This window comes from Eubalaena glacialis, chromosome 2 (genome assembly GCF_028564815.1).
Source record: "Eubalaena glacialis isolate mEubGla1 chromosome 2, mEubGla1.1.hap2.+ XY, whole genome shotgun sequence".
Taxonomy (NCBI): domain Eukaryota; kingdom Metazoa; phylum Chordata; class Mammalia; order Artiodactyla; family Balaenidae; genus Eubalaena; species Eubalaena glacialis.
Window position 1 is genome coordinate 118,373,640 of NC_083717.1, and position 27,315 is coordinate 118,400,954.

A 27,315-nucleotide genomic window follows, 5' to 3' on the forward strand; every position below is an offset into this window, starting at 1 on the left:
CAGATTTAATGACAGGTGTAAGAGAAAGTATGATTCCAAAGCTTTAGGACCGGTCAATTGGAAAGATGAAGATTGCATTAACTGAGATGGGTTTCTCCATTAGCCTTGAGGGGCTATCAGAAGTTCAATTTTGGACATGTTAAATTTGAGACAGGTGATAGATATCCAAGTGATAGTGGATATTAAAATCTGGAATTTGAGGGAGAGATCCAGTTGAAAATATAAATCTATTTTTCATCACCATATAGTTTTTAAAGCCTTGAGGTTAAATGAGATCTCCAGTGGTGTAAAACAGATGGCAAAGACTTCCAAGGAATGAGCCCTGGGGTAATCTAACATTACGAGGTCAGAAAAAGGAGGAAGAACCCAAAAAGAGATTCAGAAAGAGCCTTCAAAAAATATGAGGGAATCCAGAAAAGCATGGTGTTCTAAAAGCCAAAATGAAGAACAGTGTCTAATCGGCTGTAACAAATATTGTACAACTGATAAATCAAGTAGGATAAGGATTAAGAAATAATCTCTGGATTTACCAATACAGAGGTCACTAGTGACTTTGAAAGAATCAGTTTTAGTGGAATATGGAAATGAAAGCCTGACTGGAGTAGGTACAAGAAAGCAAAAACAGAGCGATATGAACAATGAGACAGCAAGTATGAACAATCCTTCAGAGGTTTCATAACCTCTGAAACAGAGGGAAAAAAATAACAAATATAAGAGCAGAAATCAATAAACTAAAAACAGAAAACTATCAAGAAAATCAATAAAACTAAAAGCTGGTTCTTTGAAATAGATTTTTTAAATGATAAATTTTACCTACCAGTGACCAAAAAAAAAAAAGAGAGAGAGAAAAGAAACTAATTACCAATAGCAAGAACAAAAGAGAGGAATATTACTACTGACCCCAAATGTCCTCACAGACATTAAAGAGATAATAAGTAAATATGATAACCCACTTTATGACAATAAATTAGACAACTTAGATAAAATGAACCAATTCCTTGAAAGACACAAACTATCAAAGCTCACTCAAGGGTAAGTAAATACTTGAATAGTCCTATATCTAAAAAAGAAATAGAATTTGTATTTGAAAATCTCCCAAAAATGAAAACTCCAGTCTAAGATGATTTCATTGGTGAATTCTACCAAACATTTAAGGAAGAAATAATATCAATTCTACATAACATTCAGAAAATAGAAGATAGAAAACTTCCCAGCTCATTTTATGAAGCCAGCATTAACTTAATACAAAAACAAATATATCACAAGAAAAGAAAACTACAGATCATTATCACTCAAGAGTAGATATGTAAAAATTCTCAACAAAATATTAGCAAATCTTATCTATCAATGTATAAGAGTAGTAATACATCATGATGAAGTTAGGTTTATCTGAAGAATACAAGACTGGTTAAGCATCAATACAATTTATTATATGAACAGACTGAAGAAGAAAAATGATACAATCATCTCAATAGATACAAAAAAAAAGAAGCATAACATCTATTCATGATAAACACTCTCAACAAACTAAGAATAGAAGGAAAATCCCTTAACCTTTAAAGGATATTTAAAAAACGTACAACACTTATAATTCTTCACAAAAGATGAGGCTTTTCCTTTAAGATCAGGAACAAAGTAATGATGTCTTCTCTCACCACTGCTATTCAATATCGTACTGAACGTCTTACGTACTGCATTAAAGCAAGGAAAAGAAATAAAAGGCATATAGGTGGGGGGAGAATACGAGATAAAACTACACACCTATTAGAAAGGCTAAAATTTAAAAGATCAGTCATACAGAATTTGAGTAAAGATACGGAGGAACTGGAACTCTCCAGGGAATTTAAGAATGCTAAAACGATATAAGCCCTTTGGAAAACAGTTTGTCAGTTTCTTTAAAAAGTTAAACTTATACACCTATAATATGATCCAAACATTCCATTCCTAGCTATTTATTTTTTTAAAAAAAAGGAAAGAAAGAAAAAAAGAAAGCATGCAAGAAAGAAAGAAAATATATACTCATACAAAGATTTACATACAAATGAGCAGCTATATTTGTAATAACCAAAAACTAGGCTATCGACGGTGAATGGATAAACTGTAAATGTGTGTATATCTATAAAATGGAAAACTAGCAGCAATAAAAAGAGATGAACTATTGATATATGTAACAAAATGGATAAAATTAAAATTATCATACTGAGTGAAAGGAGTCAGACCAAGAAATAAGAAAAGTATAATGGGTTGGGGAGGAGTGGGAGGAAACTTCTGGAGGCTATGGATATGTTTGTTGTTTTGATTGTGGTACAGTTTCACTGGTATAGATACATATCAAAATTTATCAAATTGTGCATTTTAAATAAGTTCAGTTTATTGTATATCAATTATACCTTAACAAAGTTATCTTTAAAAAATACAAACCATAGGACTCAATAATCTCCTAGGAATTTATTCAAGAGAAATGAAAATTTATGTTTACTCAAAAACCTGTATGTGGATGTCTATAGCAACTTTGTTCATAATTACAAAAATTGGAAACCACCCAAATATCCTTCATCTGATAAATGGATAAACTTCAGTACATTTATACAATGGAGTACTATTTGTTGCCAAAGGAATGAACTACTGTGTCATGCAACAACATGGTTAAATTTTAAATACATTTTTCTAAGTGAAAGAAGCCAGACCCAAAGAAGCATGGATGACCCTGATTTGAGGACGAAACCCTTGTAGTCTTATGAAAACAAGCAAATACTTGGGTTAAAGCCTCAAGAAGAACCAAGGATAATGTGTGTTTTAAAGGAAGAACACAAGACAACTCTAATAACTTTTCCTCACCATGGAGTTATAGACTTAAAATAGTTTCCACATTATGGGTGGAAAAACTGCATAGGAGGTATCTATATCAGTCATTGCTGTCCAGGTAATCTTTGATCATAATGCTGACACCAGGAAAGAAACAACAGTATAGAACAAGATTGGGTAATCACCCAACCTAAAAATCCAAGATGCTGGTGACAAATTATTGGGACACATTATGTTAAAAATCACAGTGAATGCATCGCATGAGTATGATACCTCCACAGAGTAAATGTTGCTGTCTCTCTTTCTTTGCATCAGCTGGATCTGACATTCTAGAGTGAGACCACGTTGGAGGAAGTTAGGGTTGTCTATAATACTGCAGTGACATCATATGTGCTTCTGGATCATAGAGTTCAATGATCTCCAAAGTAACTGCCTTTGAGCTTGCTGCCCTTTAAACCAGTGTACAGACACCATATTAGGGCTCAGTAATTACCTGATTCAGAATATGTATGATGGGGATCTTGTTCTATTTTTATATAGTCTTATTGCCAAGGGTCTAAAACTTCATGTCTGTGTTATATAAATATTTTATGGTTTAGAAAGTTGTTAGCTGTCATATTTTGATGTCACCAGAGTTTTAGGGATAAAATGATAAAAGAATCAATGGTTCCTGACAAACATCCATTTATAAAGCTGTAGAAAATGTGGTGTGCAAAGTCTCAGTTTCTGTATGTGAACGGGAAAAAATAAAATAAAGGCAGACATGAAAAGTATTACCTTGAGTTTTTATAAAATTATTTTTTATACGTTAAATTATTCTGTGGATCTTTTTGATGTAAAATGTGTGGGAAAAAAATAATATCAATGGGATTGTTTTTAGTACTGGAACTAAATTTATAGATTACTTGAAGTATTTTAAATCATAAAGGAAACAAGTTTTAGTTTACCCAGTATGAGTATGCACCTAAATTTTATGAAATTAATTTCATATGATTTTTTTACTGAAGTATAGTTGATGTACAATATTATATGAGTTACAGGTGTACAATATAGTGATTCACAATTTTTAAAGTTTATGCTCTATTTACAGTTATTATAAAATATTGGGTTGGCCAAAAATTTGTTTGGGTTTTTCTGGAACATCTTATGGAAAAACCCAAACTAACTTTTTGGCCAGCCCAATATTAGCTATATTCCCTGTGTTATACAATATGTCCTTGTATCTTATTTTAAACACAATAGTTTGTATCTCTAAATCTTCTACCCATATGTTGCTCCTCCTACCTTCCCTCTCCCCACTGGTAACCACTAGTTTGTTCTATGTATCTGTGAGTCTGCTTCTTTTTTTGTTATATTCACTAGTTGGTTATATTTTTTAGATTCCACATATAAGTGATATCATACAGTGCTTGTCTTTCTCTGTCTGACTTCTTTCATTTAGCATAATACCCTCAAATTCCATCCATGTTGTTGCAAATGGCAAATTTTCATTCTTTTCTATGGCTGAGTAGTATTCCCTTGTATATAGATATACTGCATCTTCTTTATCCGTTCATCTGTCGATGGACACTTAGGTTGCTTCCATATCTTGGTAATTGTAAATAATGCTGCTATGAACATTGGTGTGCATGTATCATTTTGAATTAGTGGTTTGGGGAGATTTTTTTCAGATGTATACCCAGGAGTGGAATTGCTGGGTCATATGGTAGTTCTATTTTTAGTTTTTTGAGAAACCTCCATACTGTTTCCCACAGTGCTGCACCAATTTACATTCCCACCAACAGTGTAAAAGGGTTCCCTTTTCTCCACATCCTTGCCAACATTTGTTATTTGTGTTCCTTTTGATGATAGCCATTCTGACAGGTTTGCCGTAATATCTCATTGTGGTTTTGATTTGCATTTCCCTGATGATTAGGAATGTTGATAATCTTTCATGTATGTGCCTGTTGGCCATCTGCATGCCCTCTTTGGAAAAATGTCTATTCAGTTCTTCTGCCCATTTTTAAATCGAGTTGTTGGTTTATTTGATGTTGAGTTGTATGAGCTGTTTACATATTTTGGATATTGACCCCTTATTGGTCATATAATTTACAAATATTTTCTCCCATTAAGTAGGTTGTCTTTTCATTTTCTTGATGGTTTCCGTTGCTGTGCAAAAGCTTTTAAGTTTAATTAGGTCCCATTTGTTTATTTTTGATTTTTATTTCCTTTGCTTTAGGAAACAGATCCAAAAAAGAAATAGTGCTATGATTTATGTCAAAGTGTGTTCTACCTATGTTTTCTTCTATGAGTTTTATGGTTCTGGTCTTACATTTAGGTCTTTAATCCATTTTGAGTTTATTTTTGTATATGGTGTTAGAAAATGTTCTAATTTCATCATTTTACATGTAGCTGTCCAGTTTTCCCAGCACCACATATTGAAGATGTCTTTTCTCCATTGCATATTCTTGCCTCCTTTGTTGTAGATTAATTGACCATAAGTACATGCGCTTATTTCTGGGCTCTCTATCCTGTTCCATTGATCTATGTGTCTGTGTTTGTGCCAGTAACATACTCATACAACTTAAATTGTACAATAATTTGTGAAATATCTTGTCACTGATATTAGGTAGCAAATATAAGCAAATTAACTATAAACTATAAAACTATAGCAAAAATAAGTGTGGTTAGAGAATGCATAATTGTATGTAAGCTTCTTTACTACAAATATTTAACAAAGAACACACATTACCTTTATCAATTTAAACAATTTTTAAAAACAATGGCGGTCCACAGGAAAAGGGAAAGTCCAGGTTTCCTCAAGTTTCTTTCTGTCTACTCAGCTCAACACATCTTGTCTTGGGAGAGGCAGCTGAGAAGGCAGCCTAGAACGTACATACCAGGTCTTCAGTTTATGCATGCCGATTTCACCTCTTTATTTCTCAATGTGTAGATGATGGGGTTCAATATAGGTGTGAAAACCATAGAGAACACAGAAAGGAGTTTATCCACTGGGAAGTTGCTGAAAGGCCAGGCATAGATGAAGATACAGGGCCCAAAAAAGAGGGTGACTACAATGATGTGGGCAGTCAGAGTGTTGCAGGCCTTGGTCATGTCCGCTGAGGAATGATGTCGCACAGCGACCAGGATGACTGTGTAGGAGACCAGCAAGAGCAAGAGTGAAGTCACCCCCATGAGACCACTATCCAAAAGCATCAACACTTCAGGAACATAAGTATCCATATAGGCAAGTTTGATGACCAAAGTAAGGTCACAGTAATAACTGTCCACTATGTTTGGACCACAAAAGGGCAGGTTTACAGTGAAAGATACCTGGCTCAGGGAGTGCATGACCCCAATCACCCAAGAGCCTACTACCAGACCTGTACATTTGCATAAGTTCATGATAGTTGCATAATGGAAAGGTTTGCATATGGCTACATATCTGTCATATGCCATGGCTACAAGGAGCACCATCTCACCACCAGCAAAGACATGGAGTAAGAATATCTGGGCAATGCAGCCCTCAAAGGAGATGGTCTTGGGTTCATGAAGGAAATCATGAATCATCTTGGACGTTATATAAGTGGCCAGAAACACATCAAGAACAGAAAGATTATTGAGTATGATGTACATGGGTGTGTGCAGGGCAGGTTCAGAGATTCCTGTGAGGATGATGAGGAGGTTGCCCAGCACAATGATGACGTACATGAAAGTAAAGAACGTGAAGAAGAAATACTGGAGCTCCCAGGAACTGGAGAGTCCCAGCAACACAAACTCAGCCACCCTAGAATTATTTCCTTGGTCTATGAAGTACCTACAAGGAGAAACATTAATAAATTATTATCGAGAGCAAAAAAGTAGACCCTGATCCTGAAGGGTTCTTCTCAACATTAATTTAAAATGCTCTAGAATTATTCCTAATAGGAAATGTTTTATCTGTAATTTTAACAAATAGATTCTTCTCTCAATTATCCTTACTGATGAAGAATAGCTATGAGGTGCAGATGTAGTAAATCAACAACTTCACTTTATACATTTGTGGGTTATATCTGATGCTAAACAAAAAATAAATCTACATTGCAAATACCACAATTAATAGGAAGTGCTAAGGTATCCAGATTCTTGTACTACCTTCTTGCCTTGCTGATTTTCTTTATCCACTTGGGATTATCTACAAGCAACTTCAATTCTTAGAGAATTCTCAAGAGGCCACACTTACAAGGAAAAGACCTGTGAGTTTTACTGTGGGTCTCTCTCCTCTTGCCTCTGCTCTTTCTCTATTACTTCACCTCCATTATCACACCATTAAAACCATTTAATCCATATTGTCTCTGAAGTTATGACAGCTGTTTTGGTTTGAAGTAAAGTCCCTTGAAGCTAACACAGTACCATATGAAAATAAGTAAACTGAGATGGCCAGAATGTCATTACAGAATATCAATAGATAAGGTGATAGCCATGAAATGCAAAGATCTGAACTAGTTAACATAGTTGAAAAATAGATCATTTGAAGGCCACTGTAACATTTCACTTATCATTTCAGAAACCTTCCAAAAGAAGAATATATTCAGGATATGGAATTTGTAGGTTTTGACTAGGATTTTTCTGACATAGTAAAATTAGGTATCTTTGATAAATATCCAGCAACACAATGCTTTCTCATTAGGCAAAAATTGAGATAATAAACAATAAGTGATAATAAACAAATAACAATTAAGATAATACACAACTGAGCTAATAAACAATTTGCCAAAATATTATAAAATAATCCTTTCTGCCTATGTTCTCTCTGCAGCTTCTTTGGAAGAATGCAGACAGCTTCCAAGGAGATAGACAAGACTTTGAGAATTCATTAAAAAAAATATGTTTAGAAGCACAAGAATCTTTTAGTTGGAAAGAAGATAGGTTTTTTTTTTTTTAAGAAAAATGTTCTCACTTTTCATTTTCTATGTTATAATTTGAAGTGATAAGGGTCAGTCTGTAAAAAACTGTGTAAAAAAGGTTGATGTCAGCGGGGAAAACTGTTTAGTTTGGAAGTGTTTTTACATACAGTTTGTGAGCATTAAAGTATATATAATAATCTGGTGAGGAGGAGATTATTGTTCCCATTTTTCATTTGAGGAAATAGAGTCATAGAAAGGTTAACTAATATGCTCAATATTATACTACCAGCAAGCAACACATCCAGAACTTCATCCCAGGGCTTTCAAAACTCTTTCCACAATCCTTGATAGTAGTGTCTCTAATGGAATCTAAAAGGTATGGTTTAAGAGTTTGTGACAAATGGAATTATCCAGATTGGAAGATGAGAGGAGCTGAGTTTAGGCAGTTGATATAAAACCCCTTTAAATAGTACTAAATGTACCATAAATGAACTTGATAATAATAGCCCTTTCTAGTTAAAAAGGTAGGAGGTGATATATATTTGGTTAATGCTTTTTCCTTAAAGAGATAAATTTTAGTTTAAAATGTATTAATCTGGAAAATTTTATTCTCTGATAATATTTGCTACATGGGTTATTGCTCTCTTACACTTTACAAAGATTCTTCCAAAAATTTGAGCATAAAAAAATAATCAAGAGAATGAACGATGAATCCTGTGAAAAAATAACTAAAATGGAACCATTCCAAAGGACATTTAGATCAATAACTATTACTTGGAGTGGAAAGGGCATCCTCTGTTGCATTCTCTTGTTGGGTAGGGAATTCGTATCCAAAAGGAGAAAGTATGGGTTTAAGAAAGCATTGGGAATAAAACTATTCTTGACCACACCTTTTAATTTGGTCAGTCACCTATGAAATGACAACTGTCTGTTAGTGAAAGTGAATGAGAAATTAACGAGTGTGGGAGGAGGGGGAAGAAAAATGCCAGAAATCTTCACGGAGAGTAACACTGTATCCTTCTACCAAGTGCTATTTTTGTCTGGGTGTTGGACTGTGCTGGGATGAACTGTGACAAATATAAAGTGTTATTATGCATTTGTAGAGTCTCCTCTGCTCAGTTTTTCAGAAGAAAGACCTTAAAATAAAATTTAAAAATCAGCTCAAATATTACAGAAATTGATCCTTAAACCATTTTCTATCATAACCAAAGTAAAATTTTATGTGCCAGACTAACATGGATGTAAATATTTTGTGGTTGAGGAAGAAGAATTTCAACAAAACTGTTAAGTCCAAATATCACAGCCATTGCTCCAAATTTCCTTCTCTAGTTAAATGTCTCATTAACATTTTTCAAAGAAAAAATCCAAAGTAAATGGATCAAGCAAGTGCTTGACACAAAATGAAGAAAACATACCAGGTTTAATTATCTGCAGATTTCAAGAAAGTTGAAACAAGTTTTGGTTTCTTCCAAATTAAATGCTCCTATAAGAAAGCTGCATCAGATGTATAACTATAATAAATGTTGACTTGGGCAAACCTCCTGTTCCTCTAAGCACTCTGTTTCACCCTTTTCCCACTTTATTATTTCTCTATTTTGTTCAGGACTGGGGAATGAACTGGGACTGTGGGAGGATAGATGTGTCTCATGGTGATTCTTTGTCATTAGAAGTTAGCTGGGTCACTGAGTAGGGAAAATGCTTTCAGTCCAGAGAACCAAATCACTTTCAGTTTTCTCTCAACTCCCAGAGCTTTGCCCCTGCGTCTTACCTCTACTGATTACAGGCACTTGAATAGATTTAGGGAAATTTGATGTGAGAATTTCTGAAATATTTTATGAAGAATTGAATCTTTAGTGATATTCTCCACCTTAGTTGGAATATGGAAAAACTCAGCAGAGAACATCTGATACCCCACGATAAGAATATATAATAAATTCCTCTTTTGTTCTTAACTATTAAATATCACTAATAGAGCATCCAATGTGAATATATTTGCATACTTAGCATAAATCCTACTTACGATGTATTATATGAGAATATCATAACCTGGGTTTGATGTACTAATTTTTTTTTTTTAAATAGGACTTTTGCACATAGATTTACAAGTGAAACTGGCCTGTAGTATTTTGAAGTTGTGCTATCCACATCCAGTTTTGGAATTGAGACAATGATAGACTCATAAAATGAGTTGGAGTACTCAGAAAAGTATTTGTATTCCCTAGTATTATCTATTATCTGTTCTTTGAAGTTTTGGAAGACTTTGTATTTAAATTGAATGTGTCCTGTGACTTCTATAGGGCAGCATCTTTAACCTCTTTTTCAATGTATTCCATAGTTATTGTTGACTTCAGTTTTTTTCCTCTCCCTAAGAAAATGTGGCAACTTATGCTTTTTAGGAAATTAACAAACATCCTGTGAATCTGTTGTCTTCTGCTTTTACATAATATTCATTAATTGTTTAATCTCCTCAATATGTGAATATATGGCCATTTTTCTAATCCCTAATGATTACTTGTATAGTATAGGTCCTTTTTTATTTCGTTCAGTCCTGGTCCTGTCTTTTTTTTTGCCTCTCCAAGAACTATATTTTGGTTTCACTGATAACTGCACTAAATTGTTTGTTTTTCAGAAATATAGATCAATGGAACAGGATAGAAAGCCCAGAGATAAGCCCACGCACATATGGTCACCTTATCTTTGATAAAGGAGGCAAGCATATACAGTGGAGAAAAGACAGCCTCTTCAATAAGTGGTGCTGGGAAAATTGGACAGGTACATGTAAAAGTATGAAATTAGAACACTCCCTGACACCATACACAAAAATAAACTCAAAATGGATTAAAGACCTAAGTGTAAGGCCAGACACTATCAAACTCTTAGAGGAAAACATAGGCAGAACACTCTATGACATAAATCACAGCAAGATCCTTTTTGACCCAGCTCCTAGAGAAATGGAAATAAAAACACAAATAAACAAATGGGACCTAATGAAACTTCAAAGCTTTTGCACAGCAAAGGAAACCATAAACAAGACCAAAAGACAACCCTCAGAATGGGAGAAAATATTTGCAAATGAAGCAACTGACAAAGGATTAATCTCCAAGATTTACAAGCAGCTCATGCAGCTCAATAACAAAAAAACAAACAACCCAATCCAAAAATGGGCAGAAGACCTAAATAGACATTTCTCCAAAGAAGATATACAGATTGCCAACAGACACATGAAAGAATGCTCAACATCATTAATCATTAGAGAAATGCAAATCAAAACTACAATGAGGTATCACCTCACACCGGTCAGAATGGCCATCATCAAAAAATCTAGAAACAATAAATGCTGGAGAGGGTGTAGAGAAAAGGGAACACTCTTGCACTGTTGGTGGGAATGTAAATTGATACAGCCACTATGGAGAACAGTATGGAGGTTCCTTAAAAAACTAAAAATAGAACTACCATACAACCCAGCAATCCCACTACTGGGCATATACCCTGAGAAAACCATAATTCAGAAAGAGTCATGTACCAAAATATTCATTGCAGCTCTGTTTACGATAGCCAGGACATGGAAGCAACCTAGGTGTCCATCATCGGATGAATGGATAAAGAAGATGTGGCACATATATACAATGGAATATTACTCAGCCATAAAAAGAAATGAAATGGAGGTGTTTGTAATGAGGTGGATGGAGTTAGAGTCTGTCATACAGAGTGAAGTAAGTCAGAAAGAGAAAAAGAAATACAGTATGCTAACACATATATATGGAATCTAAGGGAAAAAAAAAAAGGTCATGAAGAACCTAGTGGCAAGATGGGAATAAAGACACAGACCTACTAGAGAATGGACTTGAGGATATGGGGAGGGGGAGGGGTGAGATGTGACAGGGTGAGAGAGTGTCATGGACATATATACACTACCAAATGTAAAATAGATAGCTAGTGGGAAGCAGCCGCATAGCACAGGGAGATCAGCTCGGTGCTTTGTGACCACCTAGAGGGGTGGGATAGGGAGGGTGGGAGGGAGGGAGATGCAAGAGGGAAGAGATATGGGAACATATGTATATGTATAACTGATTCACTTTGTTATAAAGCAGAAGCTAACACACCATTGTAAAGCAATTATACTTCAATAAAGATGTTTAAAAAAAAAAAAAAAGTAAAGGGATAACAAGTGTTGGCGAGGATATGGAGAAAAGAGATCCTTGTGCACTGTTAGTGGAATGCAAACTGGTACAGCCACAATGGAAAATAGTATGGAGGTTCCTCAAAAAATTAAAAATAGAACTATCATACGATGCAGCAATCCCACTTCTGGGTATATATTCAAAGAAAATGAAATCACTATCTCCCAGAGATATCTGCACCCCATGTTCATTGCAGCAATATTGACGATTGTCAAGATATGGAAACAACTTAAGTGTCCATCTACAGATGAATGGATAAAGAAGATGTGATATATATATGATGGAATATTATTCAGCCATGAGAAAGAAAGAAGTCTTGCCATTTGTGACAACACAGATGGAACTTGAGGGCATTATGCTAAGTGAAATAAGTCAGATAGAAAAAGACAAATATTGTATGATATCACTTGTATGTAAAATCTTAAAAAGCTGAACTCAGGGATCTAATGCACATCATAGTGATTATTGTCAACAATACTGTACTATATACTTAAAGCTGCTAACAGAGTAGATCTTCAATGTTCTCACCACAAAAGAAAAACAGTAATTATGTGAGGTGGTGGAGGTGTTAGCTAATGCTATGGAGGTAATCATTTTGCAATATATAAGTGTATCAAATTAATACATTGTACACCTTAAACTCATACATTGTTGTATGTCAATTATATCTCAGTAAGCTGGGAAAAAAGTTTTTTAAAGAGTACAGTGAAGTACAGATGCTATATAAAGAAGAAATAGAGATAATAGGGCTGGGTGCCAGTTTACCCTACTCCAGCACACTGCCCTCCCTGCTCTTCCTCTGATATGCCAAACATACTCCTACTCTTCTTCCTAGCATTAGCTCTTCCTTCTGTCTGAAATCTCTCTCAATATCCTCTAGGTTTTTTCCCTCACTCTTTCAAGCTTCTGCTCAAATGTTAAGGTCTCTGTTAGGCTTTTTTAAAGACCCTGTTTAAAATTACAAGTCCTGCCACATTTCCAATCCATCCCACTCCCATGCTTCATTTTTCTCCAATGGAAAAAAAATGTTGTAATTCAGTTATTCACAATGATTTTATTTTCTGTTGCTCCCCACCTCAATTGAATTGTTCCAGGTAGGTAGGATTTTTTTTTTTCTGTTTTTTAAAACATGCTCTATCCTGTCTGTTAAGCACTTAAACATTTGTTGAATAACCCTATACCAGTCTTAGTACTTAAAATGTAATTTTCCAATGGCTATCATAAAATCTCAACTGAAATGTCTCTAAACAAAAAACTTGACAATATTAGGGGGGAAAGAATTTTTTTCTCTTTCTTTAAAATATAAACAGGGACTCTAATGGCACATGTTCTTATTGTAGCTATTACAACAAATTCTATTATTATCTAATTATTCCCCAGGAACCTTTTGCAATACCTGGTTAGTGTAAGCTCAAGAGAAGATAAGAATCTATTCTGCAAGTGCGCTATTCCTCAAGGAATAGCAGGGCTTGGGATTTAATTGTAAATAAGTAAAATTCAAAAACAATCTCATCTGTTGAACAAATACTTTTAAAATATCAGGAAAGTGGGCACCAAATCTCAAAAGGCCATGATGCAAGGTAATAAATATAGGCAACACCTTCATCTGGGCTTTCACCTTGACCATAAATATGGGCTTTGAAGCTGGGGAGAAAAAAATCTTTTATTCACTCTTTGCCACTCATGGCAGGTTACAAACTGGATCATCCAATTCTTCAGAAGTCCCTCACATGCTGTGGGAATATTTTATTTCCCCTCTCTGACTTTTCTTTTTGATACACATCCAAGGAGTAAGTTAAAATTTTGCATGCCCTATTTCAAATGCTGATTTTTCTGGACACATGGATTTACTGGCATTGTTTCCTTCTTGTTCTGATATTGTAAATATCTCATTACAATAAAATTCAGACAGAAAATTTTTAAATATTAATTTTTCTCTTATTTTCCTGAGTTTTGGGAAATTATCTAATTTTCTTTGCTTTAACTTTTTTATTATTTGTTTATTTTTTATTTATTTTTGGCTGCATCAGGTCTTAGTTGCGGCATGCAGGATCTTTCGTTGAGGCGTGCACGATCTGTCATTGCAGCATGCGGGTTTCTCTCTAGTAGTGTTGTGCAGGTTTTCTCTAGTTGTGGCACGCAGGCTCCAGGACACATGGGCTCTGTAGTTGTGGTGTGCGGGTTCCAGAGCGCATGGGCTCTGTAGTTTGCAGCACACAGGCTCTCTAGTTGAGGCGCACAAGCTCAGTAGTTGTGGCGCGCAAGCTCAGTAGTTGTGGCGCGCGGGCTTAGTTGCCCCACAGCCTGTGGGATCTTAGTTCCCTAACCAGGGATTGAACCCGCATCCCCTGCATTGTAAGGCGATTCTTTACCACTGGACCACCTATCTAATTTTCTTATCCCTTTAAAATGTTAATGAGTATTGTTTACAAAGAGGGCTGGGGATTTTATGAGAAAATGTATAATGATAAATTACTGAAGGTGGATTTATTATCAATATTATAATGAATTTTGTTACTTGTTCAGTAGAAAAAATATGAAAAAGCTCTTATTCCACTCTGATATCATAGCTCTCCAACCCATATATTGCTCTCAGTTTAACTCATTCAATATGTCCTGTATGTTTTCTGTTTCTTGCATTTACAGGATCTTCTTCGGATTATGACTTTATACAGTTAGTATCCCCAAGAAATACTGTAACAGGAGACCCAAACAGGGTGTGTATTCATGCTGATTTGACATACCACTGTTAGGGTACCATTGTCAGTAAAAATTACTAATTAATATAGCATAGAATAGGATACCACGGTATCAGGACACACACCACAGTATAAAAGACAAATAAAATGAGTTTTAAAAATTCAGTCAAATGGCTTAGGAAGCTACCACTAAGATATGTGGTAGCTAAGTAAGCTTTTTCTTCAATAAAAGCAGCAGAAGAATTCGTGGATGTCTCATAAGTTAGGGTATTTCTGAAACTTATTCATATCAATTGCCTCACATTAATATTATGCTTTTTCTCTCTTTGTTTCTGAATATTTTGTACTCACTATATGTACTGAAGTACAATTTATATGTTCTTAAGTAAAAGATACCCTCATTTCTAGTGACTGGCCAAGATTCACTAGCTTCATAGTTTGAGTTTCTAGACAAGATGACATTTATTCTTTCTCAGATACTGTACAAAAACCTCAGCTGAGAAAAATCATACAATTATTCAGGATAAAAATCTTAAATAATCTTCTTTTAAAATGTCTTACTACACAATTGCAATAGATTAAGGCAGAATCTCTGTCTTCCAGGACAAAACACACACACACGCACACACACACACACACACACGGGTGGGCACACCATCTCATATAATGTGATTGCCATGAGAAACAGACAGACTGAACAACCAGGTTGCATTCAGATCTGATAAATCTACATAGCCCCATAAGCAATGAGAATACATAAACAGCAGTCCTTCCACTTTAGACACAAAATGTGATAGCCAAGAGTAGGCTTCTAATAAAACAAGACATATAAAAGTTTTGATTCAGTAACAACAAACTAGGGGGAGGGGAGAGCAGGAGTGATTAAGCAAGATATTCCATGTCTCAAGGTTGTCTCAATAGAAGATGTCGAGAATGGGTATAAAAATATCTCAGAGGTATAAAAAAGAGAAAAAGAGACCAGACATATAAAGCAGCTATGAAAATAATATTGAAATGCCATGCACACAAATCAAAAACTTTTCTCTACTTCACAACTTTTTTTGCAGCAAAATGGGCCAAGTCTAGTCACATTCAATAGTGCAGTCACTCAGAGCAGTTGCTCTCCTTAAGGGCAGCTGGCTCAAGTGGCATATCTAGTCCTCATATTCACAAGAGAGTATATCAAAATTTTCAACCAGAGAATTTTAGGTGCCAAAGGGTAGGACTGTTCTCTTGCTGGAGCTGAATCCAACAGGCTGGATAGAGAAAAAGCAATTCTTATATACCAAATGTGTTTAGTATAGTTACATAATATATCACCTTTGCTGGTACCAGAAAGGCCCTTTTAGTCATTACTTTACAATAACATAAACAAACACAAAAAGGAATATTCCCTGTACCCTTTCTTTGTATCTCACTGAGACAGAACCTTTTGAAATGTCTTAATGCAAGTACTACTTCACTTGCTATTATTATCAATATTACTAATTACAATAAATTAGTTTTACATAATGCTTTAGAAAGGAATTTCACATGCACTGATTTGTATGTACTATACTTTATATGGTAAACAGATGAGAAAACACAATTAGAGGTTAAGTGACATATTCAGAATTACAAATTCTGCACTTCTTATGTGTAATTCAGTATCCTGACCTACTTTAATGATTGCCCCAAATCATGTTTTAATTTATATTATTATTTGCATGTTATCAAAATGAAATCATACTTTTGGGGAACAGGTTGTGACGATCACAGCTTCATTGCTTTAAAACAAAAATCATTGTTTATTACTTTATTCCCCCAAAATGGTAATGAAATTAGTTTTCAGGACGAATCAGCATACTCCATTAAAGTGCAGTAACCACTGTCATCTCCATGTCTTCCAGACTAATGAATGTGTCCAGCAGAGAAACCACCCAGTACGTTAGCCACTTTATCCTCATGGGCTTTCCCTCACGCCCAGAAATGCAGCTCCTCTACTTCGGGCTTTTCTCAGTAGCCTATACCCTGACCCTGATGGGGAACACAGCCATTGTCTGTGCTGTGCGGTGGGATCAGCGCCTTCACACCCCCATGTACATCCTCTTGGGGAATTTCTCTCTCCTGGAAATATGTTATGTCACCACGACCGTCCCTAACATGTTGGCCAACTTCCTGTCCACAAGCAAGTCCATCTCCTTTGTGAGTTGTTTTGCACAGTTCTACTTCTTCTTCTCTTTAGGGTGTGACGAGGGCTTCTACCTTTGCATCATGGCCTTTGACAGGTACCTTGCCGTCTGCCGTCCTCTGCATTACCCACGCATCATGACTAAACAGCTGTACACTGGCCTTGTCATCTTTGGGTGGTCCTGTGGGTTTGTGCTCTTCCTAACCCCAGTTGTTCTCATTTCACAGTTGCCCTTTTGTGGCCCAAATATCATCGACCATTTTATGTGTGATCCTGTCCCGTTGATGATGCTGTCCTGTTCTGAAGATACCACCACACAATTCATTTACTCTACTTTCAATGCTATTTTCATGATTGGCACCTTTCTCTTCATCCTTTGCTCCTATGCTCTGGTGATTCTGGCTGTGCTAAAGATGCCCTCAGCAGCGAGCAAACGCAAAGCTTTCTCCACTTGTGCTTCTCATCTGACTGTAGTAACTCTGTTTTTTGGCTCTGTTACGGTGATGTATATTAGTCCTGGATCAGGACGCCCAGTGGAAGTGCAAAAAATTGTGGCCTTATTTTATTCTGTAATAACACCCCTCTGCAATCCTCTAATTTATAGCCTCAGGAACAAGGAGATGAAGAATGCCCTAAGGAAAGTCTTTGGGACTGAAATACCTGTCCATAAAACATAAATCAGAAGTCATAGTGAACCAAGTCCCAACACAACCTATCTGAATAAGATATGAGCAAGATGGTTTTCTAGAAAATTTAATCATTTTGGTTAGGGAACTGTTACAATAAAGTCCATGATTATCATGAAAATCACTCACTACATGATGGATTAGTCTTATTTAAGAAATAAGATTGTCTCAAGAAAATTGAACTTTTCATTAGAACTGATTTCTAAAAGGAAGTATAAATCTGGTTTGTATTTCAGAATTGGAGCAACATATAAGGATGCAACAGAGGTTATGAACTTGTTTTGGGATTAACACTAAAAATTTTCCTCCACTGGTAGTTACTGAGTAAAAGGAAGGATTTCTGTATGAAATAAGTCCAGCCTTGCAGGTGTGATCTTTTCACTCTTCTCTGAGGAATAATACATGTTTCTACTGTAAAGATTGTAAAGAAAGAAACTTATAGCCTTAGTAGGATATTAGGTAGTACGTCAGAAAGTACACAAAATAAGAATTAGGAATTTAATGGCTAGTAGTTATTCAAATAGAGTTAAGATACATGCTAAATGTAAAAGGCATTAGTCAGGACTTAACTCCCTTTGCTGCAAATCCAGTGTCAACTGACAGGTTTTAGGACCATATTTTATTTCAGAATTTTGCCATTTGATGCATTTAAAATATATAATTACAAATTTTGGTTTGATTCTGCATTTTATTTTCACCATTAGCTACCTACTTTTTAAAGATGACTCTTTAAAAAGAGTCTGCGCCTAGTGGCGCAGTGGTTAAGAATCAGCCTGCCAACGCAGGGGACATGGGTTCGAGCCCTGGTCCAGGAAGATTCCACATGCCACGGAGCAACTAAGCCCGTGAGCCACAACTACTGAGCCCGAGTGCCACAACTACTGAAGCCCGCACGCCTAGAACCCGTGCTCCGCAACAAGAGAAGCCACCGCAATGAAAAGCCCGTGCACCACAACGAAAGAGTAGCCCCCGCTCTCCACAATTAGAGAAAGCCTGCGTGCAGCAACGAACACCCAACTCAGCCAAAAATAAATAAATAAAATAAATAAATTTATTAAAAAATAAATAAATAAAATAAAGATGACTCTAGGGATGCACGAACGAAATAGAATGCAATTTAAGGGAGCTACATTTACAGCCTTCAGAAAGTCATCTATTCCACAAAGTGAAGTACAACTGTAATTGGACTTCCTTTACGAAAGAACCAAGGATTTGAGGTTGTCTGGACGTGGAGGAACAGGCTTTCTGGGGGTTCAATAACAAAAGAGAAGTTTTCTTTGTCCTATTTCACAAAAGCAAAGTGAACTGAATGGCTGAACAATTGCCTGGGCAAATTATTTACATAAACAAAAACCCTTAATTAAGAACACCATCCAAAATATCTTTAACAGAAGATGCTGTTTTCCTGATTATTTTAATTATTATTTCTACAATCATCCATCTTTCTTAGCAGAGAGGGAAAAGAGATGAAAATGTGTGGTGAATAAAATGTACTGTTGTTTCTAAAGGTGCGTGGTTTCTGCATTTGTAACCAACTTTGAGGTAATAATTAACTAGGCTTTCTGTGTCTCAGACTTTCCATATCAGGAAGACTTACCTCATAATTCAGGTCGCTGACACTCAAAATGGAATGAAATTAATTAATTAACTAGTTAATTAAAATGGAATGAAATCCAACTTTTTTAGTAACTTTTGCTGAATTCAGGACTTTATAAATTAAGAATATAGTGAAATCTGAACTTCAAATTTGTCTAATTTATTTTAGGAGATGAACTATTTATAAGGATACAAACAAAGTCTCTTCTACTCAATAGATGATTTTTTGTCTTAAAATTTCCCTCAGAGACTTCCCTCAATCACTATCAAAAAGTTACATTCTTTTCAAACTATATAATAATTTCTTACCTCCTCACATACAGAGGCCAACCTTGCACCCTACTTCATTTATTACAATAATATGCACTTCTATTTCTAAGAATTTATCAGCTACTAATCACTGACATAAACCAACTATATAAACTATCTCCAAATTTACCAACATGTTTTTCTAGGAATAATCCATGTGAAGTTAATAGGAAAGGGGGAAAATGTCAGCTCAATTTTTTAAGTGCCACATTTAAATAAAGCAAGTAACGGGTTACACCAAATTAAACAAATTCATGAAGGCTTCGAAAAATAAATACAGTATGCTAACACATATATATGGAATCTAAGGAAAAAAAAAAAAAGGTCATGAAGAACCTAGTGGCAAGACGGGAATAAAGACACAGACCTACTAGAGAATGGACTTGAGGATATGGGGAGGGGGAGGGGTAAGATGTGACAGGGTGAGAGAGTGGCATGGACATATATACACTACCAAATGTAAAATAGATAGCTAGTGGGAAGCAGCCGCATAGCACAGGGAGATCAGCTCGGTGCTTTGTGACCACCTAGAGGGGTGGGATAGGGAGGGTGGGAGGGAGGGAGATGCAAGAGGGAAGAGATATGGGAACATATGTATATGTATAACTGATTCACTTTGTTATAAAGCAGAAACTAACACACCATTGTAAAGCAATTATACTCCAATAAAGATGTTTAAAAAGAAAAAAATGTTATAAGCATGATGAATCTCCAAAATACATACACTAGAATGGAGCTTTATCCAATTTTGACAGGATAACTTCCTTGTCTCCCAAATCACCTCATGGGACTATTACTGCACTGAATAGTTTGAGGACAGTCACTTCATTTATTATATACAACAACCTTCTGGAGCAAGTTATTATCAACACCATGTTAAAAAATTAGAAAACTAACAGTTTTAGTGAGGTTCAGGAATTTCCCTAACATCACACAACTAGTACATGATCACGGAACCAGAAGTTTATTGTAGCAGATGCTTTTGGTGAGCTTCTATTTTCAGCTGCAGTTGTATTGAATAGTTCCACGTGAATTTTAAATCATACTAACAGTGTTCCACTTGAAAAGTACCACATATCTTTCAAATTTCTGCCTCAGAGTTTCTCAAAAGTCACCAGAGTCCCCACAGCCTATACATAAGTACAGCCCTGAAGTGTACGGGATTAGTACAGATGCATGAATGCATCAAACATTTATCTTTCTGGGAGATATTCCCTATGCATTTCAGAGGTCCTGAAATCCAATCTCCTTCTACAGTGGCTTTTTCTCCTCCCCTCTTACTCTCTCTGCTCCTTCTTGCTTTTTAAGATCACCTCATATGTAACATCTGCACCCAAGTCCTTGTATCAGGCTTTGCTTTTAAGAGAGCACATATGAACTGGTAAGATAAGTGGCCCTAGAACTCAAACCCTCGATATAAGATTCTGGAAAGATGGCAGCAAAGACCCCAGTGCAGGGAGTAAGTCGAGTGATGATAACCCCTAGTATAGAAGAGCATCACACTGGCTAAGACTTTCACCTGTGATAAATTAGGAGGCGTCACAAGTGGAAGGGAAAGTACTGTCTATGCAATAACTCTAGCACTTGAATGAGATGGAAATAATGGTAATTATAAGAGCTGTGGAGTTGTGAACTTTTTATTTCCTAGAAAGAAGTACAAACTCAAGTCAGTCAACCAATTATCAAGTCAGAGCACATCTCTGAAATAAAGGACAAGTTGTTATACTTTGTTACAGTTTGCAACCCTCCTACTAAGAAAGAGACACAGGACTGGGTGGGATTTGATATTTGGGATGCAGATAAAACCACATTTGTTGATTATTACTCTGACACATGTATCAAGACTTGGAGAATGCCGATTTTGAGTGGAGCCAAAAGAAACTTCCACAGGCTGCTGAGCAGCAGGCTATGTAGATAACATATGACAAGCATCAGTAGACTGGTCCAGCATATCCCTTGAGTCCTAAAACAAGGTCACATTTTTTATTATATAGAACTACTCACTGTTTGCAAAGGAGATCTTGATTTCCACTGGGGAAAAATCCTGAGCATCTTAATATGAGAAATCAAGTGGCATGCAAACAGAGCTTCCCATCATGAGCTGGATATTGTCACATCCACCAAGTCATAAGTTCAGTCAAGAACAGCAGCAATTCATGGTGCATTGGTAATCGTACATTAGTGTATGTGTCTAGACAGGTTCAGAGGACACATCACCTTCTTCTGCTGTACCAACACCTCGTCCTTAGTTTAAACCTATGGTCTCACGATGGGTTTCCAAAAACCAGTAAATGAAGGGAGAAGAATCTCAGTCCTGATTTATGGGTGAGTTGATTCATATATTCATGTGAGCCAAAAATAGATGGCTGCTTCATTCAGCCTAACTCAGAGGCTGACTAAATCGTGATGTTGAGGGCACGTTCTTACAGTATGTAGAAATGAAAAAAGAAAACTTAGTTTTCCAGTTGTATGATGGGAAAAAAAACCTAAGGTAAGGCTTATTCATGGGTTCTTAGGCTGTAACAAATGGTTTTTCTGGTCAGTCAGGGATCTGGAAGAAGCAAAATTGGAAAATCAGAGATAGGAAGGAAGATAGAACGATGGGAGCGGACACAAACTGTGCAAATCTTGGTGTTTCATATTGATGCCTACCACTTGAAAACCAAGTGAATAGAATGATTCATACTGCATGTCAGGTAGCTTTTGTCATCTGTCATCCCAGTGCTTGTACAATATGCTCACAAATGGAGGCACCATAATGGTAGGATTGAGGCTATGCACGAAACCCAAAACATGAGCCTCTTACCAAGGTTGACCTAGTTAACTAACTAGTTATCTAACTGTCTAACAAATGACCAGCCAGCCAGCAGCAGAGACTGATGCTGAGCTGTCAATATAGTCTTCACTGAGAAGAAGCACCCAGCCACTTGGTGGCAAGTTGATTACATTAACCCCCTTCCTTTATGGAGAAGTGACCATTTATCCTTTCTGAAGCTCCTATTTATTCTGGAGACAGGTTGTGCTTCCCTTTTGATAACTGCACACAATTTCTATTCACAAAAAGAGACATTTTTCAATTCTACGTCTTATGTGTTATATATAATCTCAAGGTGTGAATATATTCCTAAGCATAAAATCAAAGTATAAACCATTAAGAGAAAGAGTGATATATATGACTACATAAAAAATACCTTTGATTGGTTTTAAAAATTACTGTGCACATATTGAACAGGCAAATGCCAAAAATGGTAAAGGCGAATATTTATAAACTATAAAAAATTATTTTAAATCAAGAAAAATGAATACATGATTAGAAAGATGAGTTATATACATAAACGAGAAGAAAAGGAAAACAGAAAGGCAAAATGACCAATAAAATATTTTTTTAATTTCAACCTAATTACTAATTAAATAAATACACATTAAAATAATGACACATTACTTTTAAATATTCATAATGGTAATTTTTAGAAAGAATTATAATAGCCTGTGTGTGTGTTTCAAATGTGAGGAAAATGAGCATTCTTACTACCTGCTGGCTGGAATGTAAGTTAGGACAACACATTTAGAGAGCAACCTAGCAATATGGCAAATAAAAACCTTAAAATATACGTTTTGATCAGCTAATCCACTTATAGTAACTCATTGTAAGGGAATATCATCACAGAATAGTTTGTAATAGAAAACAATTGCAAAACAATCTAAATGTCCAACAGGAGAGAACTACTTACATTATGCTGTAACCATAAAATGGAATACTGTGCTCCTAGTAGTGATTAGGTAGAATTATATTTACTAACATAGCAAAAGATTCACTCCAGTTTGTATATTTTTAAAAGAATGTTCCAAAGCAACTTGTATGATATGAGCCATTTTTAATGTAAATATAAATAGAAGGAAAACATCAAATTTTAATATTATACCATTTTTTGTTCTGATTTTTTTTAGGTTTTCTATAATGACATGCAGCCTAACTTGCATAATTCAAAGATCTTTTAAATGCATCAGCATCTTGGGAGAAACCAAGAGGGGAAAAAAATCACAAAACAGTGCTCTAAAGACAATGTGAATGTGGATGGAACAGTGGAGAACTGAGGAAAGTTATGGGTATAACTGAGGTATTTCTGACATAATCAGAGTCTCCCTGAGCCAGTGCCAGGTGCCTGCCCCCAAGCCTATTAACATTCTATTTCTGCCCAACTTCTTCTGAGTCAGGGATTCCACCTCTCAGACCTGAGATTATCAGTCACATCAAAGAATCTCAAAATCCCACAAAATTCTCAAAATTAAATTAATTAAATTCACTTTCATTTGAAAATTCATTATTTAATGTACAGGGCATGTTTGAAGAGAAGAAAAGAAGCAGCATGGTGAAATTAAGCACTACCTATACCAACTCCAAAAGTTTGGATATCCTCGATCTAAAGTCAGTCATGAAATGACAAGTGCATATATTTGGCCACTACTCTCTCTTCTGCCCAAATTCACGGAGGACATAGCAACACTAGGAACATTTATATATGGCCAGGGAAGGCTGTGCAAAGACAGGGATCTGGTGTCCTGGGCCATTTTGCCCAAAGCAGAACCTGGTCCAACACAGCCCTTGGGGCTTAGCTGCCATACCTTCCACAATACGCTGCCTGGAACAAAAAGAGTGCCTGGGAAGGTCTGATTTGCCCCAGGTGCACCACTTCCTGCTAATGGCTTTCAGGTCCAGTGCTGATTTCTTCCCAGAGTTTGAATCCAGAAACCTAATCAGCACCGGGTTTCCCTTGGGTATTCCTAACTAAAGCAATGATTTCCAGGCCCAAAGCACATTTTCTCTTCAGCAGTAAAATGTCCTGTTTGACTTAAGTTTAGAATTGTCCTGGATTATCCAAACTGGGCATGGTTCGCATACCCCCAGAGCTTTACCATATGAGCTCAGCTACCCACTGACAGATTTAGTGGGACAAGAGAGGCAGTGAGCTCACTGGCAATATCACAGAGCCTTGGTTGCCATGGCATCAATTCTAGGAAGAAAACACAGAGAAAGTGAATCAGAGAATGGAAAGACAGAAAAATGTAATAATAATGAAGACTGAGAGAAAAATATATGGGTTCAAATTTACATTTGAGGAATTTATCTGAAACTGAAACATCTAGAAAAATTCAATTTTTTTCAGAATGGCTTTCTTCCTTGGGGCAATTGACATGTCAGAGAGGACTGGTTTCTGAGGTACTTCTGAAGTTAAAAAGGGAGAGAACTGATTTGGAAGGTTACATACTAATGAAATACCAAGGTAAATATTATCAATAACAAAATATTTTAAAAGATCATACCAAAGAAGTTAGACAGTCATCATGAAAGCAACAAAGAATCCAAAGAAGTTTTTATAAGCAAGTCATTGAGGGAGGAGGTTAAAGATGAGTCTCCAAATGCAATATGAAAGTATTAGTGGGTCTAAGACTTCCAGATACATCACTGGTGCTTCCAAAATGGAAAATCAGAGTAACCTTAAGTCATCAATAGAAAAGCAACAGGAAGCAGGGGGCAGCAGTAAAAGGACCTGGTCACTGTTGCTCAGAAGTATTTTCCCCCAAGTGGCTTTCTGCAGGAACTAGTGAACATTGAACAGAGTTAGTCGGCTACTTCCAGTATTGCTGCCTTTGTCAGCTTGGATTAGAGACATTCTGGCTGGTTCCTGCCACCTGATATCTCTGTGTTAAAATAACTAAAGCTTGGAGAAGAAAGATAGAGCCAAATGCAAGTAATAGAGACTCTAACAGAAGAAGGTAACATCTGAATCTGGTCTGATTCCCACCTTGCTGTGAGCCATTACCAAGAGTTCAAATGTACCTCATTTTCAAGACTACTCCGTGGCTACTTAAGCAGCAAAAAATAAAAAGGAACTAAGGTTTTGCCCTTGCACAGGGTTTTTGCTGAAACTTTTGCCAAAGCAGCTCATTACCTTGAAAGCTTCTTATGGGTAATGATTGTTTTGAACAAATCTTTGTTCACAATGGGCAATCATTTTTCAGTGAAATTTGTTGTACCAAGATAAATAAGATGCTAAGCCATAAAGACCAGGTTCTGAACAACCTTATCAAGTATAGTGTTTGAAGTAAAAAATATTTAAGGAAGAAAAGAAGCCAAAATAATAGTATTAATAGAATTTTCCCAGAGGGACAGAAAGGCATAACAATGACCAGGAAAGAATAACACGTAGAAACTATAGGCAGATTAGATATAATTTTTCACTTCAGACATCCTATTTGTAGAAAAAAATAAACAAACCAAGACGAGTTATCACCAAATATAAACTCTTACCCTCTGTGGACTTTTGTTCAATCATTTTAAAATGGTAAGACAGTCTTCAAAAGAATTTAATGAGTATTTTATAAGATAACACATGTGAAATCTGCTGGCACAGTAATCAGTACATAGCAGCTACTAAACACTATAACCTAAACATCATATAAAGCTGGGTAGAGTGTTTATATCCACTGAGACAGGAGAAGATAATTTAAAAACATAAGAAGACATAAAATCCTTGCTGTTGAGGATGTGATAGGAGGCTCTGAATGTTAAATGACACCATGGGTATTCTTATACTCATGAAATCTGAAAGCCACGGGACAGTTCAAGCGGGCATCAGTCCCTGCTGCCAGGAGTCTGCTGGGGGGATGCAGACCAACTTTTAACACCACTGTACTGAATGAATAAAGATCGGTGGGGAGGTTACTTTTAGTGAGTCATTGGGAAGGTACTCAGGATTTGGGGATTTGTTAAAGTGAACTTTCTATGTCATTTGAAGAAACACATATGAGGACAAGGGAGCTCCAGGAGCCTTGAAGCAACTGGTGACATCCAATATGGAGCTGGTTTTTAAATCCAGAACCTGTCTGGACGTGTCAGGTGAGCAGAAAACTAGAGGGGTCATTACTAGGTGACAGTCTTAGCAATGGATTCAGGGAGGGCTTTTCACCTTTGAGCTCATCACTGAAAGTAAAACACACTTGGGGATTGAATGATGCACTGTGACTGTCCCTGCTGCTCCTGAGGGTTAGCCTCCAGGGACAATATGTGGCCAGAAAGGGATGCTTAATAAAATGAAGGGAGAGTTTCTTGGCACTTTATTCTTTTTTGCAGCTAAAGAGAATCCTTTGTGAGGCTCAAACTGTGGCAGAGTGTCACCAGGAACCCCAAATCCTGCACATCTAGGATCTCTAAGAGGGCACAAGTGGTAGCCCCTTGACTGCCTGCTGCAATGTCCACTATGTATATTATTGCTACAAAAAGAGGGCTGTAAATGTTCTTTTGTATTTTTATCTATAAATATGTTATATTGTAGACAAAGTTGTATATAAAATAATACATAATTTTTTTTACAAAGTCCTCATTCTTCCTTGTGGAAGAATGTCTATCCAGGATACAGATGTTTGTTTAAAAATCCCGTCAGGAAAATCTGAGCTGACACTTCTCTGTTTTGCACTATCTATCAGATAAAAAAAATGACAGAAGCTAGTGGGCTCCATATCACTTCAAAGGAGATAAAACATTTGTAAGTAATGGATATTTATTTTCATTAAGTATGATTAAGATTGAAGAATTCCTATATTTGCAGTGAAAGGAAAAATGAACGTGTAGTCCCAGGTAGAATCCACAGTGACCCAAGACAGGGAGAGAAGGACCCTCAGTGTGTTGGACTTAGAACAGTGAGGCAGGAATAGAGGGATTTTCAAAGATCAAGAAGTCTGCCCTTGAAGTGGGAAAGGAAGGAAGAACATTCACAAGAGTTGCAGGCTGTACCACAGATAAGAATTTGAAAGAAAACCTGCTGCTTCTTTCTCTTTCTCTTTGCATGACATTTTCTTTACTCCTACTTCAAATTTTGATTAACACCTTCCATTCAAGAGCCACCCTCAAAACATCAAAGGCTTCTTCTCAAGTGTTCCTTATTCTCTCCTTAATTTTGAGGTGAGTTTATACTGACTCTGACCAAGAGTGAAGGGGGATTTCTT

The 27,315-nt window shown here is 36.2% G+C and overlaps 2 protein-coding genes across 2 annotated transcripts; one reads left to right on the forward strand and one right to left on the reverse strand.

The window, feature by feature from the left end:
* Positions 1–5,691: 5,691 nt before the first annotated feature.
* LOC133085319 (olfactory receptor 4K15-like) lies at positions 5,692–6,495 on the reverse strand. Its single transcript, XM_061182306.1, has one exon. The coding sequence runs from the start codon at positions 6,493–6,495 to the stop codon at positions 5,692–5,694; it is 804 nt and encodes a 267-aa protein (XP_061038289.1).
* A 9,948-nt stretch (positions 6,496–16,443) lies between these two features.
* LOC133084670 (olfactory receptor 11H6-like) lies at positions 16,444–26,941 on the forward strand. The gene is made up of 4 exons (XM_061181461.1): positions 16,444–17,361; positions 21,741–21,802; positions 26,109–26,209; positions 26,919–26,941. The coding sequence occupies exons 1-4, from the start codon at positions 16,444–16,446 to the stop codon at positions 26,939–26,941; spliced, it is 1,104 nt and encodes a 367-aa protein (XP_061037444.1).
* Positions 26,942–27,315: the final 374 nt, after the last annotated feature.

Excerpts from the sequence above, each read along its gene's own strand:
- LOC133085319 (XM_061182306.1), bottom strand. The coding sequence starts at position 6,495 with ATGTACGTCATCATTGTGCTGGGCAACCTCCTCATCATCCTCACAGGA.
- LOC133084670 (XM_061181461.1), top strand. The coding sequence starts at position 16,444 with ATGAATGTGTCCAGCAGAGAAACCACCCAGTACGTTAGCCACTTTATC. Across the intron at positions 21,803-26,108 it reads GATGGGAAAAAAAACCTAAG|AAACACATATGAGGACAAGG; the intron begins GTAAGGCTTATT and ends TGTCATTTGAAG. Across the intron at positions 26,210-26,918 it reads AACCTGTCTGGACGTGTCAG|TGAAAGGAAAAATGAACGTG; the intron begins GTGAGCAGAAAA and ends CTATATTTGCAG.